Consider the following 17,006-nt stretch of genomic DNA (forward strand, 5'->3'; position numbering starts at 1 on the left):
TTTTTGAGACTGAATCTCGTTCTGTCGCGTAGGCTGGAGTACAGTAGCACAATCTTGGCTCACTGTAACCTCTGCCTCCTGGGTTCAAGCAATAAGTGGATAACATTTAAACTATCCATCTTAGACTTTAAAATCATATATAAAATAATGTGGCCGGGCACGGTGGCTCACGCCCGTAATCCCAACACTTTGGGAGGCCGAGGAGGGCGGATCACGAGGTCAGGCTAACATGGTGAAACCCCGTCTCTACTAAAAATACAAAAAATTAGCTGAGCATGGTGGCACGCTCCTGTAGTCCCAGCTACTCGGGAGACTGAGGCAGGAGAATCGCTTGAACCCAGGCAGCGGAGGTTGCAGTAAGCTGAGATGGCACCACTGTACTCCAGCCTGGGCGACAGAGCGAGACTCTGTCTCAAGAAATAAATAAATAAGTAAATAATAAATAATGTGATTTCCCTTAAAGATTTCTTTTTTTTTTTTTTTTTGAGACGGAGTTTCACTCGGTCACCCAGGCTGGAGTGCAGTGGCGCGAAGTCGGGTTGCTGTAAGCTCCGCCTCCTGGGTTCACGCCATTCTGCTGCCTCAGCCTCCGAAGTAGCTGAGACTACAGGCGCCCGCCACAACGCCTGGCTAATTTTTTCTATTTTTAGTAGAGACAGGGTTTCACCGTGTTAGCCAGGATGGTCTCGATCTCCTGACCTCGTGATCCACCCCCTCGGCCTCCCAAAGTGTTAGGATTGCAGGCGTGAGCCACCGCGCCTGGCCTAGATTTCTTTTTTTCTTTTCTTTTCTTTTTTTTTCTGAGACGGAGTTTTGCTCTTATTGCCCAGGCTGGAATGCAATGATGCGATCTCGGCTCACCGAAACCTCTGTCTCCTGGGTTCAAGCGATTGTCCTGCCTCAGCCTCCGAGTAGCTGAGATTACAGGCATCCGCTGTGATGGCCGGCTAATTTTGTATCTTTAGTAGAGATGGGATTTCTCCATGTTGGTCAGGCAGGTCTCGAACTCCCGACCTCAGGTGATCGGCCTCTCAAAGTACTGGGATTACAGGTGTGAGCCACCCACCGCGCCCAGCCTCTTTTTTTTTTTTTTTTTTTTTTGAGACACAGTCTCCCTCTGTTGCCCATGCTGCAGTGCAGTGGCATAATCTTGGCTCACTGTAACCTCCGCTTCTCAGGTTCAAGCTGATTCTCCTGCCTCAGCCTCCCGAGTAGCTGGTGTTACAGATGTGCACCATCACCTGGCTAATTTTTGTACTTTTAGTAGAGACGGGATTTCACCATGTTGGCCAGGCTGGACTCGCACTCCCAAGCTCAGGTGATCTGCCCACCTTGGCCTCCCAAAGTGCTGGGATTACAGGCATGAGCCACCGCACCGGCAAGAATTTCTTTTTTTGAATAGTTCAACAATTATTTATTAGTGGGTCACAATGGCCCACACCTGTAGCCCCAGCTACTTAGGAGGTTGAGGCAGGAGGATTGCTTGAGCGAGCCAGCCTAGGCAACATAATGAGACCCCGAGACCCCGTCTCTAAAAAGAAAAAAATGTATTTATTGTAGGCCAAAGTTTGCCTGTCTGAAAATTTCGTTATATTGGTTCTAGTTCTGCCCTCTGGAGTAACATAGTGTAAGATGAAACAAGGCTGTTCTGCCTTCTGTTTTGTAACCCTCATTATCTGAAAACAGCTCTCATGTTTTCTTCAGATTCAAGATTCTTAGCTTATTCAGCCATTACTGAATGGTGTGGTTGTAGTTTGTAAACAGGGTGATTGACAGGTCTAGAGCATAAGTCTATAATGGATTTATCAGAGGGCACTAAGTTCAGTGAGGCCTGGAAAGGATCCTTGTGCACATTTGCCTTTTCCAGAGATAGAGGATGCTGCAGCAACCTAAGCTGGGCCTTATAGCGGAGGAAATATACCAGACTAGTTCAAGAGCCAATTTCATTAATTCACTGTCTTACCCAATCTATCCCAGAACCACCAAATCAGGTCTCTTGGCTGTTGATGCCAGTGAGCTCCAGAAAGATGAGGCATACGCAGGCAGTACTAGAACTATATTCAAATTAATCTCTGCTGGACAGTTAAGCAGTCCTTATCTGATTTTAGTTTGGAGTTAGGGTTCCTTCTAACACTCAATGTCTTGTTCCATCTTTCCACTGCATGCAGACATCTGAATGGGACTCCGAGTGCCTTACATCCCTGCAGCCCCTTCCTCTTCCTACACCCCCAGCAGCAAATGAGGCACACCTGCAGACAGCAGCTATCTCTCTGTGGACAGTGGTGGCCGCCGTGCAGGCTATAGAGAGGAAGGTGGAGATCCACAGCCGGCGACTCCTACACCTAGAAGGTCGGACAGGGACAGCAGAGAAGAAACTAGCCAGCTGTGAAAAGACAGTTACCGAGCTTGGGAACCAGCTGGAGGGCAAGTGGGCCGTGCTGGGAACCCTGCTGCAGGAGTACGGGCTGCTGCAGAGGCGGCTGGAGAACTTGGAGAACCTGCTGCGCAACAGGAACTTCTGGATCCTGCGGCTCCCTCCAGGTATTAAGGGAGATATCCCAAAGGTAATACCTTCATTTCCAGATGTAAAGTGGTACCACTAGAACTTACATTAGTAGTAGTCTTGGTCATTCAGTTACTTAGATTTTTTATTTCCTTTTAAAGTTTCTTAAAATATCTCAGGCTGAAAGAATCATGAAGGTGTTTTATGTTTGTCTATTTGGGAAACATTTTATGTTCAATTTAGTACCCATTTAGAGTGCCAAGATTCAGATTGGAAACCTCTTGCCGGACCAAAGTTGGCTATCTGGTAGATGGATTTTTTTTCTCTTTTGGTTTCTCCTACCCATTACCCATGAGCCGCTTCTTTCTTCGTTAACTTGTGTGCCAGATTCTTGGGGAGGAGACTACATAAATATTCTTCTAAATCAGTCAATTTGAGGCTGGGCGCAGTGGCTCATCCCAGCACTTTGGGAGGCTGAGATGGGCAGATACCTGAGGTCAGGAGTTTGAGACCATCCTGGCCAACGTGAGGAAACCCTGTCTCTACTAAAAATACAAAAATTAGCCGGGTATGGTAGCACACGCCTATAATCCTAGCCACTCGGGAGGCTGAGGCTGGAGAATAGCTTGAACCCAGGAGTTGGAGGTTGCAGTGAGTCGAGATCATGCCACTGCACACCAGGCTGGGCAATAAGAGCAAAACTCCTTCTAAAAAAAAAAAAAGGCCTGGCGAGGTGACTCACACCTGTAATCCCAGCATTCTGGGAGGCTGAGGCAGGTGGATCTCCTGAGGTCAGGAGTTCAAGACCAGCCTGGCCAACATGGTGAAACCCCGTCTCTACTTAAAATACAGAAATTGGCCAGGCGTGGTGGCTCACACCTGTAAACCCAGCACTTTGGGAGGCCGAGAAAGGCAGATCACAAGTTCAGGAGTTCAAGACTGGCCTGGCCAACAAGGCGAAACCCCATCTCTATTAAACATACAAAAATTAGCTGGGCTTGGTGGCGGGCACCTTTAATCCCAGCTACTTGGGAAGCTGAGGCAGGAGAATCGCTTGAACCCGGGAGACGGAGGTTGCAGTGAGCTGAGATTGCGCCACTGCACTCCAGCCTGGGCAACAGAGTGAGACTCCGTCTCCAACAACAACAAAAAAGAAGAATCACCTGGTAGGCTTTTAAAATTTTGGTGAGCATCACATCCAGATTCTGACCTAATAGGTCCAGGATGGAGCTTAAGCATGAATAATTTTTTAAAAACCTCCATAGATGATTCTAATATATGACTAGGGTTGTGAATCACTGATGTGTAGGGCATTTAAAACCAAGGAAAGGAATTTGGATTTTTAACTAAGGTGTAATGAGGAGAAATTGGAGGGTTTGAAGCAGAGGAATTATATTTGGTTTTATTTATATTTTTATATATATATATATATTTTTTTTTTTTTTTTTTTTTTTTTGAGATGGAGTCTCACTCTGTTGCCCAGGCTGGAGTGCAGTGGCGCCATCTCGGCTCACTGCAAGCTCTGCCTCCCGGGTTCACGCCATTCTCCTGCCTCAGCCTCCTGAGTAGCTGGGACTACAGGCGTCCGTCACCATGCCCAGCTAATTTTTTGTATTTTTAGTAGAGACGGGGTTTCACCATGTTAGCCAGGATGGTCTTGATCTCCTGACCTCGTGATCCGCTCACCTCGGCCTCCCAAAGTGCTGGGATTACAGGCATGAGCCACCGCACCCGGCCAGTTTTATATATTGAAAGAATCCCTTTGGCTGCTTTGTGGAGGATGGATCGTAGGGGAAGAACTGAAGAAGGGAGGAAATACTAAGGCAGGGAGGGATGCAAGTGGCTTGGATGAGGGTAGCAGTTGTAGAGATGGAGAGAAGTGGACAGATGCAGGATGTTTGGTGGTAGAACTGACAATAAGAGTTACTGATGGGAAGGCCGGGTGCATTGGCTCACGCCTGTAATCCCACCACTTTGGGAGGCTGAGGCGGGCGGATCACGTGGTCAGGAGTTTGAGACCAGCCTGGCCAACATGATGAAACCCCGTCTCTACTAAAAATACAAAAAAATTAGCTGAGCGTGGTGGTGGGCGCCTGTAATCCCAGCTACTTGGGAGGCTGAGGCAGGAGAATCGCTTGAACTTGAGGGGGAGGTTGCAGTGAGCCGAGATCACGCCACTGCACTCCAGACCAGGCAACGGGGTGAGACTCCATCTCAAAAAAAAAAAAAAAAAAGAGTTACTGATGGGAATTAGGAAATAAGGCATTAAGAACAGTAATTGTAGGCCAGGCGCAGTGGCTCACGCCTGTAATCCCAGCACTTTGGGAGGCCAAGGCAGGTGGATCACCTGAGGTGAGGAGTTTGAGACCAGCCTGACCAACATGGAGAAACCCCATCTCTACTAAATATACAAAAAAATTAGCTGGGTGTGGTGGCGCATACCCGTAATCCCAGCTACTTGGGAGGCTGAGGCAGGAGAATCGCTTGAACCCAGGAGGCGGAGATTGCGGTGAGGGGAGATTGTACCACTGAACTCCAGCCTGGGCAACAAGAGCGAAACTCCATTTCAAAAAAAAAAAAAAGAATAATTATAAATTTACTGTGTGGTAATTTAGTTAGAACTTACTATTCTAAGTGGTGTTCTTATTTTAAGGCATATGAGTCTCAGAAGAACCCAACTTGCCCGAGATCACATAGTTAATATAAATAACAAAGTTATGTTTTAACTAGGTTGGCTCCAGAGCAGATGCTCTTAACCACGTTAGGTTTACTGTCTCAGGCTTTCGGCTTGAAGAACTGGGTAGATGGTGTTGGAGTTTCCTTGAGGGGAATACCTTGGGAAAGTGTGGCCTTGGGGGTGGGAGGAAATTAGGAGTTCCTCTTTGACAATGTTAGGTTTGAAATGCCTGTGATACTTTCAGGAGAGACGTTAAAAGTGGACTAAGAAAGTCCAGGACAGGGCGGGGCGCGGTGGCTAATGCCTGTAATCCCAGCACTTTGGGAGGCCGAGGCGGGCGGATCACGAGGTCAGGAGATCGCGACCATCCTGGCTAACACGGTGAAACCCCGTCTCTACTAAAAAATATATAAAATTAGCCGGGCTTGGTGGCGAGCGTCTGTAGTCCCAGCTACTCGGGAGGCTGAGGCAGGAGAATGGCATGAACCCGGGAGGCGGAGCTTGCAGTGAGCCGAGATGGCGCCACTGCACTCCAGCCTGGGCAACAGTGAGACTCCATCTCAAAAAAAAAAAAAAAAAAGAGAAAATCCAGGACCAGCAGGGCGTGGTGGCTCACGCCTGTAATCCCAGCACTTTGGGAGGCCAAGGCAGGCGTTTCATGAGGTCAAGAGATCGAGACCATTGTGGCCAACATGGTGAAATCCTGTCTCTACTAAAAGTACAAAAATTAGCTGGGCGTGGTGGCGCTTGCCTGTAGTCCCAGCTACTTGGGAGGCTGAGACAGGAGAATTGCTTGAGCCCGGGAGGCGGAGGTCGCAGTGAGCCGAGATCGTGCCATTGCACTCCAGTCTGGGCGACAGAGCAAGACTCCGTCTCCAAAAAATGAATAAAAATAAAAATCAAAAAGAAGGAAAGGCTGATGAGGTAGAGGAAAAAACAAACAGGAAAGTATGTGGTGTCACAGGGCCAAGGAGAAAAAAAAGCATCCCAAGTAGAGAGTTGTCATTTATGTTGAATATGTTACTGGGAGGTTTAGAAAGATGAGGACATTGAGTATGATTTGTCTGCATAGATGTCACTGGTGGCTTTTACAGTAATTGCTTGTGTGGACTGGTGGGATAGAAGACTGAATGGAACAGATTTTGAAGAGTGAATGCGCAGAGAAAAAATGGAAAGATGATCAACAACTTTTTCAGATTTTTCTGTGAAGTGGGGTGGAGAATGAGGAAGTACCTGGGAAGGATATTGGAGCCGTTTCTCATAGAGAACCTTCTCCATAGTACCTTTTGTTTGTGCATCTGGAGCTCCTCCAGAAGTTCCTTGGGATAATTTAAATTTAGTATTCATGGCCTGGCGTGGTATCTCACACCTGTAATCCCAGCACTTTGGGAGGCCTAGGCAGGCAGATCATCCGAGGTCAGGAGTTGGAGACCAGCCTGACCAACATGGTGAAACCCTGTCTCTACTGAAAATACAAAATTAGCTGGGCATGGTGGCGCATTCCTCTAATCCCAGCTACTCGGGAGGCTGAGGCAGGAGAATTGCTTGAACCCGGGAGGCAGAGGTTGCAGTGAGCCGAGATCATGCCATTGCACTCCAGCCTGGGTGACAGAGCGAAACACCGTTTCAAAAAAAAAAAAAAAGAAAATTAGTATTTATTTTAAGAATAATAGTAAAGGTAAGTTAAAGTTACTGTCTTATCTGGAATAAGTGGTTAACAGTTAAACTGTCCATCTTAGACTCTAAAATCATATATAAAATAATGTGATTTCCCTTAAAGATTTTTTTTTTTGAGATGGAGTCTCCCTCTTGCTCAGGCTGCAGTGCAGTGGCGTGATCTCGGCTCACTGCAACCTCCACTTCCCGGGGTCAAACGATTCTCCTGCCTCAGCCTCCCAAGTAGCTGAGATTACAGGTGTGTACCACCACGCCTGGTTAATTTTTGAATTTTTAGAGGAACTCTGACCTCAAGTGATGCACCTGCCCTGGTCTCCCAAAGTGCTGGGATTACAGGTGTGAGCCACCGCGCCTGGCCGTCTCTTAAATATTTCTTAATGAAATTAAAATGCATTTGATTCTAGTCAAAATGTATTAAAGATTTACTAAATTGAAATATGAGAAACTTTTGTGTCCTTGCTTTGTTGAAAATGCTCTTTTTCGGCTGGGCACGGTGGCTCACGCCTGTAATCCCAGCACTTTGGGAGGCTGAGGCAGGTGGATCATGAGGTCAACAGATCGAGACCATCTGGCTAACATGGTGAAACCCCGTCTCTACTAAAAATACAAAAAAAATTAGCCGGGCATGGTGGCGGGTGCCTGTAGTCCCAGCTACCCGGGAGGCTGAGGCAGGAGAATGGCGTGAACCCGGGAGGTGGAGCTTGTAGTGAGCTGAGATCGCACCACTGCACTCCAGCCTGGGCTACAAAGTGAGACTCCGTCTCAAAAAAAATGCTGTTTTTCTGCTCTTAAATTTGAATGCCAAGTTCCAGGTCCAAAATAACTTTTCCTCAAAAAAAAAAAAAAAAAAAAAAAAAATTTTTTTTTTCAGACGGAGTCTCACTCTGTCTCTGTTAGAAAGATGGAGTGCAGTGGCACAGTCTCCACTCACTTCAGCCTCCACCTCCCAGGCTCAAGCGATTCTCATGTCTCAGCCTCCCGAGTAGCTGGGACTAAAAGCATGCACCACCATGCCTGGCTAATTTTTGTATTTTTAGTAGAGATGGGGTTTCCCCATGTTGGCCAGGCTTGTCTCGAACTCCTGACCTCAAGTGATCCTTCTTCCTCAGCCTCCCAAAGTTCTGGGACTACAGGTGTGAGTCACCAGGCCCAGCCAGTGTGATACTTTGATACATTTGTATAAAGTGTAATGATAAAAGGAGGGTAATTAGCATATCTATCACCTGAAGCATTTATCATTTTTTTGTGTTGGGAACACCAAAAAATCCTCTCTTCTAGGCCAGGCGCGGTGACTCACGCCTGTAATCCCAGCACTTTGGGAGGCCAAGACGGGCGGATCACAAGGTCAGGAGATCGAGACCATCCTGGCTGACACGGGGGTCTCAACTAAAAATACAAAAAAGTAGCCAGGTGTGGTGGTGGGCGCCTGTAGTCCCAGCTACTTGGGAGGCTGAGGCAGGAGAATGGTGTGAACCTGGGAAGCGGAGCTTGCAGTGAGCTGAGAGTATAGACCAGTTTATACTAGGAAGTGGGATTCTCTTCTGCATATGGCCATTCCCTACATGCAGTCTTAACCCCAATGAGGCAGAATTCACAGTCCTCCTCTGAATGCACTCTTCAGTTTCCTTCACTTGAATGTTTTCTCCATTCCCATTAGGACTAGCCAAAGTCACATCTCTTTTTGAGTCATGCCAGCCCCATGTCTTGTCCATGTCATTCATTTGCAGATAGTCATATTCCCCTTTGGGGCAGAAACCATATTTTAGTTATCTCAATGCTTAGGGAAAACCTTGTATGTAGTGGACACTCAGAATATTTTCTTGTGTGAATTAAGTATGCTTTGCATTTGTATCTAACTCTGAGTAACTCTGAGTCCTCCACCCTCCAGAAGCTCACAGCTTTAGATTATCACCTTTCTTCTTGAAATCATTGTGAACTCCTAGAGATTGGTCTGTGTCTTATTTTTCCTGTATCCTTTCAGTACCCCATATAGTTTTCTCAGTCAGGAGGCACTTAGTAAACAGTAAAGATTTTTAGACTGAGGGGGCTAGAGTGGGGGCGGGCTGCTGGCTGAGGTGGTGTCTCTGCTCTGCACCCCAAGGAGGCCTGTCAGGAGGAGGTGGGCTTTCCCCAACGCTGCCCTCTTGACCCTTGGAGCTCTCCCAGGATTCCTCAGATTTCCCCAGCGCCCCTTTGGCACTGTGTCTCCTCCTCTTTGCCCTGCCTCCTCCCTGTCCCACCACCACCTCCTCACCCTGTCTCTCCCTCCTCCTCTTTGCTCTGGCTCCTTGCCACCAGGATCTTTTCCTGACTTTTTTCTTTCCTAGTAGAGACAATGGGCTGACAACCTGACTTCCAAAAAATATTGAGGAAAGGCAAAAACTAGTTTTTAGGCCAGGTGTGGTGACTCAAGCCTGTAATTCCAGGGCTTTGGGAGGCTGAGGTTGGAGGATTGCTTGAGGCCAGGTGTAGGACACCAGCGTGGGCAACATAGCCAGACCCATCCCTACAAAAATTATGTTTCTAAAGATTGACTCGCCATAGTGGCATGTCACTTCCTGACTCATCCCAGCTACTCAGGAAGCTGAAATCGGAGGATGACCTGAGCTCAGGAGGTCGAGGCTATAGTGAGCAATGATCACATCACTGCACCCCAGTTTGGACGACAGAGTGAGACCCTGTCTTAAAAACAAACAAAACAAAACAAAACAAAAACCAAAAACAACTAGTTACCAGATTCTGAATGCCTAACATACAAGCATACAAGGTGGCAGGATGAGTACATAAAGTCGCAAAAAGTACTCAAGCGCCTATTAAATGAAAAGCAAACATACCAGGAAAAACTTCAGCTCCTGCTTGAAGAACTAAGAGGGGAATTAGTAGAAAAGCTAAGGACTTAGAAGAAATGAAGCTGCAGGTAATTAACTCCAAAAAAAAAAAAAAAAAAGGGAATTGTTAAAAGCCCAAATACAGCAAGAATTAGAAACTCCAGTGTTTTTGCAATTGGGATGAAGAAGTGGAAAAGTATAGAGCTGCAAGCTTTGCTATAAACATACATTTCTTAAATAGAATCTGAAACACTAGGAAGAAGAATTTACATGTAGTTTAGAAAAAAACTCTAAAATTTGAATTAGAGATTTATTTTTATTTTTACTTATTTATATATATTTCAAGACAGGGTCTTGCTCTCGCCTGGGCTGGAGTGCAGTGGTGCTATCTTGGCTCACTGCAGCCTTAAGGCTCAAGTGAGACTCTTGACTCAGCCTCCCGAGTGGCTGGGACTACAGGTGTGCATTACCACAGCTGGTTAATATTTTTTTTTGAGTTGGAGTCTCGCTCCGTCGCCCAGGCTGGAGTGCAGTGGCGCAATCTTGGCTCACTGTAACCTTCGCCTCCTGGGTTCACGCCATTCTCCTGCTGCAGCCTCCCGAGTAGCTGGGACTACAGGCGCCTGCCACCATGCCTGGCTAATTTTTTTATATTTTTAGTAGAGACGGGGTTTCACCATGTTAGCCAGGATAGTCTCGATCTCCTGACCTCGTGATCTGCCCGCCTCGGCCTCTCAAAGTGCTGGGATTACAGGTGTGAGACGCTGTGCCTGGCCCCACAGCTGGCTAATTTTTAAATTTCTTTATACAGACAGGATCTCACTATGTTGTCCAGGCTGGTTTCGAACTCCTAACCTCAAGTGATGCTCCTGCCTTGGCCTCCCAAAGTGCTGAGATTACAGGCATGAGCCAGTGCACCTGGCCTGAATTATAGATTGCAAGACTGGGGAAAGATGTAGAACTATATAACTAGCTGCTTAGTGTTGATCCCACAAGAGGCAACAAATGAGTAGAGGAACTTGGTTGAGAAAAAGTCCATTTGTTTCAGAAATTAAAATATTCATAGGCTGGCTGGGCACAGTGGTTCACGCCTGTACTCCCAGCACTTTGGGAGGCCGAGGTGGGCAGATCGCCTGAGGTCAGGAGTTTGAGACTAGCCTGGCCAACATGGCAAACCCCTGGGTGGGGGGAGGGGGGCGGCGGAGGTTGCAGTGAGCTGAGATCGCGCCATTGCACTCCAGCCTGGGCAACAGAGCGAGAGTCTGTCTCAAAAAATATATATATATTCATTCAGAGGCTGAAGTAGCAGATTTAACGGCTGAAAAAGAGAATTCTGGTGCTCAGTTAGAAAATGTCCTAAGAATACAGGTGTGACAGTTGGCTGAGATGCAGTTACAGTCAGGTCCCAGGAGGCCAAAAATGTCACGTAAACTGTAGGTTAAATGCTCGGAAAAAGAGCCACAATCAAACAATGAACAAAATACCTGTGTTTTGTTTGTTTGTTTGTTTGTTTGTTTCAGACGGAGTTTCACTCCTGTCGCCCAGGCTGGAGTGCAGTGGCGTGATCTCAGCTCACTGGAACCTCCGCCTCCCAGGTTCAAGCGATTCTCCTGCCTCAGCCTCTTGAGTAGCTGGGATTACAGGCATGCGCCATCATGCCCAGCTAATTTTTTTTTTTTTTTTTTGAGACGGAGTTTTGCCCTTGTCATGCAGACTGAAGTACAATGGTGTGATCTCGGCTCACCGCAACCTCCGCCTCCCGAGTTCAAGCGATTCTCCTGCCTCAGCCTCCCAAGTAGTTGGGACTACAGGCATGTGCCACCACGCCCCTGGCTAATTTTGTATTTTTAGTAGAGACGGGGTTTCTCCATATTGGTCAGGCTGGTCTTGAACTCCTGACCTCAGGTGAGCCACCGCGCCTGGCCACGCCCAGCTAATTTTTGTGTTTTTAGTAGAGACAGGGTTTCGCCATGTTGGTCAGGCTGGTCTCAAACTGCTGACCTCGGGTGATCCACCCGCCTTGGCCTTCCAAAGTTCTAGGAGCCACTGCGCCTGGCCAAAGTACCTTTTTAATCATTAAAGATTACATAAAACTGAACAAGAAAGAAATACCCTGACCAGGCTGGGAGTGGTGGCGGTGGCTCACGCCTGTAATCCCAGCACTTTGGGAGGATGAGGTAGGTGAATCATTTGAGGTCAGGAGTTGAGACCCACCTGACCAACATGGTGAAACCCCGTGTCTACTAAAAATACAAAAATTAGCCAGGCGTGATGGTGTGCACCTGTAATCCCAGCTACTTGGGAGGCTGAGGCAGGAGGATTGCTTGAACCCAGGAGACAGAGGTTGCAGTGAGCCGAGATAGCGTCACTGCACTCCAGCCTGGGTGATGGAGCAAGACTCCATCTTAAAAAAAGAAAGAGGGCCGGGCGCAGTGGCTTGAGCCTGTAATCCCAGCACTTTGGGAGGCCGAGGCGGGCAGATCACAAGGTCAGGAGATCGAGACCATCCTGGCTAACACGGTGAAACCCCATCTCTACTAAAAATACAAAAAATTAGCCGGGCGTGGTGGTGGGCGCCTGTAGTCCCAGCTACTTGGGATGCTGAGGCAGGAGAAGGGCGTGAACCCGGGAGGCAGAGCTTTCAGTGAGCCAAGATCGCACCACTGCACTCCAGCCTGGGCGACAGAGCAAGACTCCGTCTCAAAAAAATAAAAATAAAAAAAGAGAAAGAAAGAAATACACTGACCACTAAAGTCAAAGAACGAAACTTTCAAGCATACTAGAAATAACAGCCATGAAACTAGAGGCAGCAAGAGTGAGCTAGAAAGGGAAAGGAAAAAGATTCAAAGTGAACTGGATGGTTTACTGTCAGACAATGAAATTCTGAGACCAGCTATTGAACACCACAAAGTGCCCTTAGTAAAAAAAGAGCATATATTAATATGTAAGGCACCAGATGCCAAGGAAGAAGGTTGTAAAAGACTTGTGGCATTACAGGATGAAAAGCTAGAATTTGAAAACAAGTTAGCAGATAGAAAATGAAAGTGGATCATGATGTCTGCAAGCAATGTGAAAAGCATCAGTGTGAAAAGAAATTGTGGGAGGCCGGGCACGGTGGCTCACACCTGTAATCCCAGCACTTTGGGAGGCTGAGGCAGGTGGGTCACGAGGTCAGGAGCTCGAGACCAGCCTGACCAACGTGGTGAAACCCCATTTCTACTAAAAATACAAGAATTAGCGGTGTGTGGTGGCGGGTGCCTGTAATCCTGGCTACTTGGGAGGCTGAGGCAGGAGAATTGCTTGAACTCGGGAGGCAGAGGTTGCAGTGAGACGAGATCGCGCCACTGCACTCCAGCCTGGGTGTACAGCGAGACTCTGTCTCTAAAAAAAAAAGAAAAGAAAGAAAGAAAATGCAGAGGAAGAAAAAAAATGAAAATTTTGACCTGGAATAGTAAATCAGTAGTTTTCAGATCCAAGTTACCTCACTTGCAGAGTTCAAACCGAATGCTGAAAGAAACAATGGAGACATTAAAACAGGAATGCTGAAATATAAGAAATCAAGCTGAGAAAGTCTAATTAGAAGTCAAAAAGACATTGGAAAAAGAACAGACACAGCAGTTAGAAGAAAAGCATATACTTCATGAATGTATCTCAGAGAAATGTAAAGCTAAAGAGAAATTGCAGTGAGCTGCAGTTGCCCAGAAAAAGAGGAAATCTTGCCGTGAAAACAATTGAAGAGATGGCAGGACAAGGTGTAAATCTTGGAGGCAGGTAGAGAAGAAATGGAAACAGAAAATTGGGTTTTAAATAGACAAAATGTTCCATTTGAAGAATGTACAAAGCTTCAGAAAAGACTAAAGGATACACACAGAAGACATAATGAATTTTGAAGTTTAATTTTGGTTCCTAACATGCCTCCAAAATCAATCCTGTTTGCTCTCAGTCATCAGCCATGGTATTATCCTTTCCTCCTCATGTGCATGATGAACAGCATCAAAGGGAACTCTGTACTTGGCAAAAGACTAGAGGAACTAGAAACAACACAAAGAAAACAAATAGAGGAATTTGGATCTCCTGGAGAGTGATGTTCTTAGAGAAAAGGCATTTTAAAAGAGGTGAAATCAAAGACTCAATAAAGCTTGAAGTTTTAACATACATGGTATTTAGATATTTTATTACTGCTTACCGAAATACTCGAATGTGCCTCAAGAAAAGGTACCAGCTTTATTTAAGGGACTCATGCTGTATTGCATGAGTACTAGGATTTTAGGATTTTCTAATGACAAGTGAAGCATTAAAAGAAACCATTTCAGAGATATTTAGAATATTTATTGACCACCCTTTGAAAATGTAAAAAAAATAAAAGGAACTAATTGGAAAGAGATTTATTGAATGACTGAATTATAATGGGAGGGACTAACCCATGTGATTGTAATTTTAGGTGCCTGTGGCATTTGATGATGTCTCCATCTACTTTTCCACTCCAGAGTGGGAAAAATTAGAAGAATGGCAAAAGGAACTTTACAAGAATATCATGAAGGGCAACTACGAGTCTCTCATCTCCATGGGTGAGGCTGAGTTGACACCTTTTGAATGAAGTGACAGCAGCTCCAAGAGGGCTCAGAACAGTCCCTTTTCCTCCAGTGACCTCATTCTCACTCTATCTTCACACACTTCAAATTCTGGTTTCAAGCCAAAATTTGACCAATTAATGCTTGCTAACTAGGAATCATAATCTCTCTTTTTACCAAATTGTAGGACAGAGAATGAAGTTCAGGGTTATGGGTGTGACAGCTGGTGGTTTCCATGGGTATCCTTCACTTGGAAAGAAGCTTGACTTCTCCCCCTTGAGGCACACTGTCACTCTGAAAGCAGTGCTAACCTAGCACATGTGCTTTCCCCACACATTACATCTCCACTGCCTGCTTTCCTGAATAGATATCCACAGCTGAAGATGGATAGATGGGAAGAAGTGATATGAAATCTAAAAGAAATTCCCTGGCACTGTGACCACAAAGCTGCAGCTCAGCCTTGATGGCAATTAGTTGTCATCCTCATTTATCTCTTTGTAATACTCTCTCTTCCTTTTTCCTCTCCTAGATTATGCTATAAATCAACCTGATGTCTTATCTCAGATTCAACCAGAAGGGGAACATAATACAGAGGACCAGGCAGGGCCAGAGGAAAGTGAGATTCCCACAGACCCCAGTGAAGGTAAGTGGGAGAAGAGATGCCTACTTCTTGTCTCCCTTTCCTGGTCAGACATGGTGGCTCAGAACTAAGCACGGCTTAGGGGCTTCTAGAGCCATTCATTGCTAAAGCAACTAGATTTTGAATGTGTCATCAGGCATTTAAATATAAAAGGGAGCTTAGAGGTCACCTTGTCCAGTGTCTTCACCTATCAGTACTACACACCTAACAGTTACAAGTTGCATTTCCTGACAGAAGTACTGACACCTAGCTGTTTAATAAAATAAACATGTCCTTACATGATGAAGGAGGCAGTCATGCTCATCTGGACTAAATTGGCTTGAGCAAATATAAGCATGGCCCTTCATAAGTGCTGAAGGGACTAGGAGTCTGCATGGTCCCTCTAAGATGCATGGAACCAGTAGACACTGATGACATCCACCTGGGCAACATGGATTTTCTCAGGTCTGGGAAGCTGGCTATCATGAACTCTTCCTAACTTTTTGGTTGGCAGCTGCTTAATATTGTGTGGGAAAGACTGCTAACCAAAGTCCAGTTTTATTGTTTCTCTCATGCCTCACCTTTGCTGTCAGAAAATTCTCATACACTTTTTTGTTCTTTGATGGATAGAAGCACACAGAAAGTTCATCCTCCGGGCATCTCTATTATATGAACTTCTCTTACAACCCACTCGCTATCCCATATAGTTATTTTTTTCTTTTTCTTTTCTTTTTTTTTTTTTTTTTTTTTTGAGACGGAGTCTTGCTCGTGCGATCTCGACTCACTGCAAGCTCCGTCTCCTGGGTTCACGCCACTCTCCTGCCTCAGGTTCCCAAGTAGCTGGGACTGCAGGCGCCCGCCACCACGCCCGGATAATTTTTTCTATTTTTTAGTAGAGATGGGGTTTCACCATGTTAGCAAGGATGGTCTTGATCTCCTGACCTCGTGATCCGCCCGCCTCGGCCTCCCAAAGTGCTGGGATTACAGGCGTGAGCCACCGCCACATTTATTTTTTCTAACATTTTATTATGAAAATTTTCAATCAGAAAAGTTAAAATATTTTTATAGTGAACACCTGGATATCCAGCGCCTAAATTCTGCCACTAACATTATACCATCCTTCCTTATCATGCATATATCTATCACTGCATCACTCCATCCAGCCATCCGTCTATTATTTATTTATTTATTTTGGAGATGGAGTCTCACTCTGTCGCCCAGGCTGGAATGCAGTGGTGCGATCTTGGCTCACTGCAACCTCCACCTCCTGGATTAAAGTGATTCTCCGGCTCAGCCTCCTGAGTAGCTGGGATTACAGGTGCCCGCCACCACGCCTGGCTAATTTTTGTATTTTTAGTAGAGACAGGGTTTCAGCATGTTGGCCAGGCTGGTCTCGAACTCCTGACCTCAAGTGATCTGCCTGCCTTGGCCTACCAAAGTGCTGGGATTACAGGCATGAGCCACCGCACCCAGCCATCTATCCTATTTTTGATGTATTTCAAAATCAGTAAAGACATCAATGCATTTTCCTGTAAATAGTTCAGCATGAATATTATTAACCTAGAGTTCAATATTTGTTTTTTTCTTTTCAGGTAAATTTTACATATAATGAAATTTCAAGTCTTAATTGAGTTTTAAGCAATGCACACATCTGCCTCACATATATTATTATTATTATTATTATTATTATTTTGAGATGGAGTCTCACTCTGTCACCCAGGCTAGAGTGCAGTGGCGTGATCCTGGCTCACTGCAACCTCCGCCTTCCAGGCTCAAGTGATTCTCCAGCCTCAGCCTCCTGAGTAGCTGGGATTCCACGCCCGGCTAATTTTTGTGTTTTTAGTAGAGATGGGGTTTCACCATGTTGGCCAGGCTGGTCTTAAACTCCTGACTTCAAGTGATCCACCCACCTTGGCTTCCCAAAGTGCTGGGATTACAGGAGTGAGCCACCACGCCCGGCCATATTATTTTTTTAAGAATGTGTAGGTGATTGCATTTAGTCAGTGTAACAGGTTGCATTTTACTAATCTTTACATCACAGATTAAGTAATGAGGCTAAAATAATACCACCAATAAAGATAAGTGACTTGACTACAGAAAGATTTCTTTCTTTTTTTTTTTTTTAATTGAT

General features: G+C 45.8%; 1 protein-coding gene and 1 pseudogene across 11 annotated transcripts in view; both read left to right on the forward strand.

Moving 5' to 3' along the window:
* The window catches only part of ZNF398 (zinc finger protein 398), a 37,551-nt gene that overhangs the window by 4,435 nt on the left and 16,110 nt on the right, over positions 1-17,006 (forward strand). For all 11 annotated transcript variants that reach the window (XM_001166485.7, XM_063815760.1, XM_003951174.6 and 8 more), the window contains 3 exons: positions 2,169-2,564; positions 14,127-14,253; positions 14,786-14,899. In XM_001166485.7, the coding sequence (XP_001166485.1) occupies positions 2,169-2,564; positions 14,127-14,253; positions 14,786-14,899 (637 nt within the window). The remainder of the gene's footprint in view (positions 1-2,168; positions 2,565-14,126; positions 14,254-14,785; positions 14,900-17,006) is intronic.
* Positions 12,998-13,843, forward strand: LOC134810590 (centrosomal protein of 83 kDa-like; annotated as a pseudogene).

Source organism: Pan troglodytes, chromosome 6 (genome assembly GCF_028858775.2).
Source record: "Pan troglodytes isolate AG18354 chromosome 6, NHGRI_mPanTro3-v2.0_pri, whole genome shotgun sequence".
In the NCBI taxonomy this organism is placed as follows: Eukaryota; Metazoa; Chordata; class Mammalia; order Primates; family Hominidae; genus Pan; species Pan troglodytes.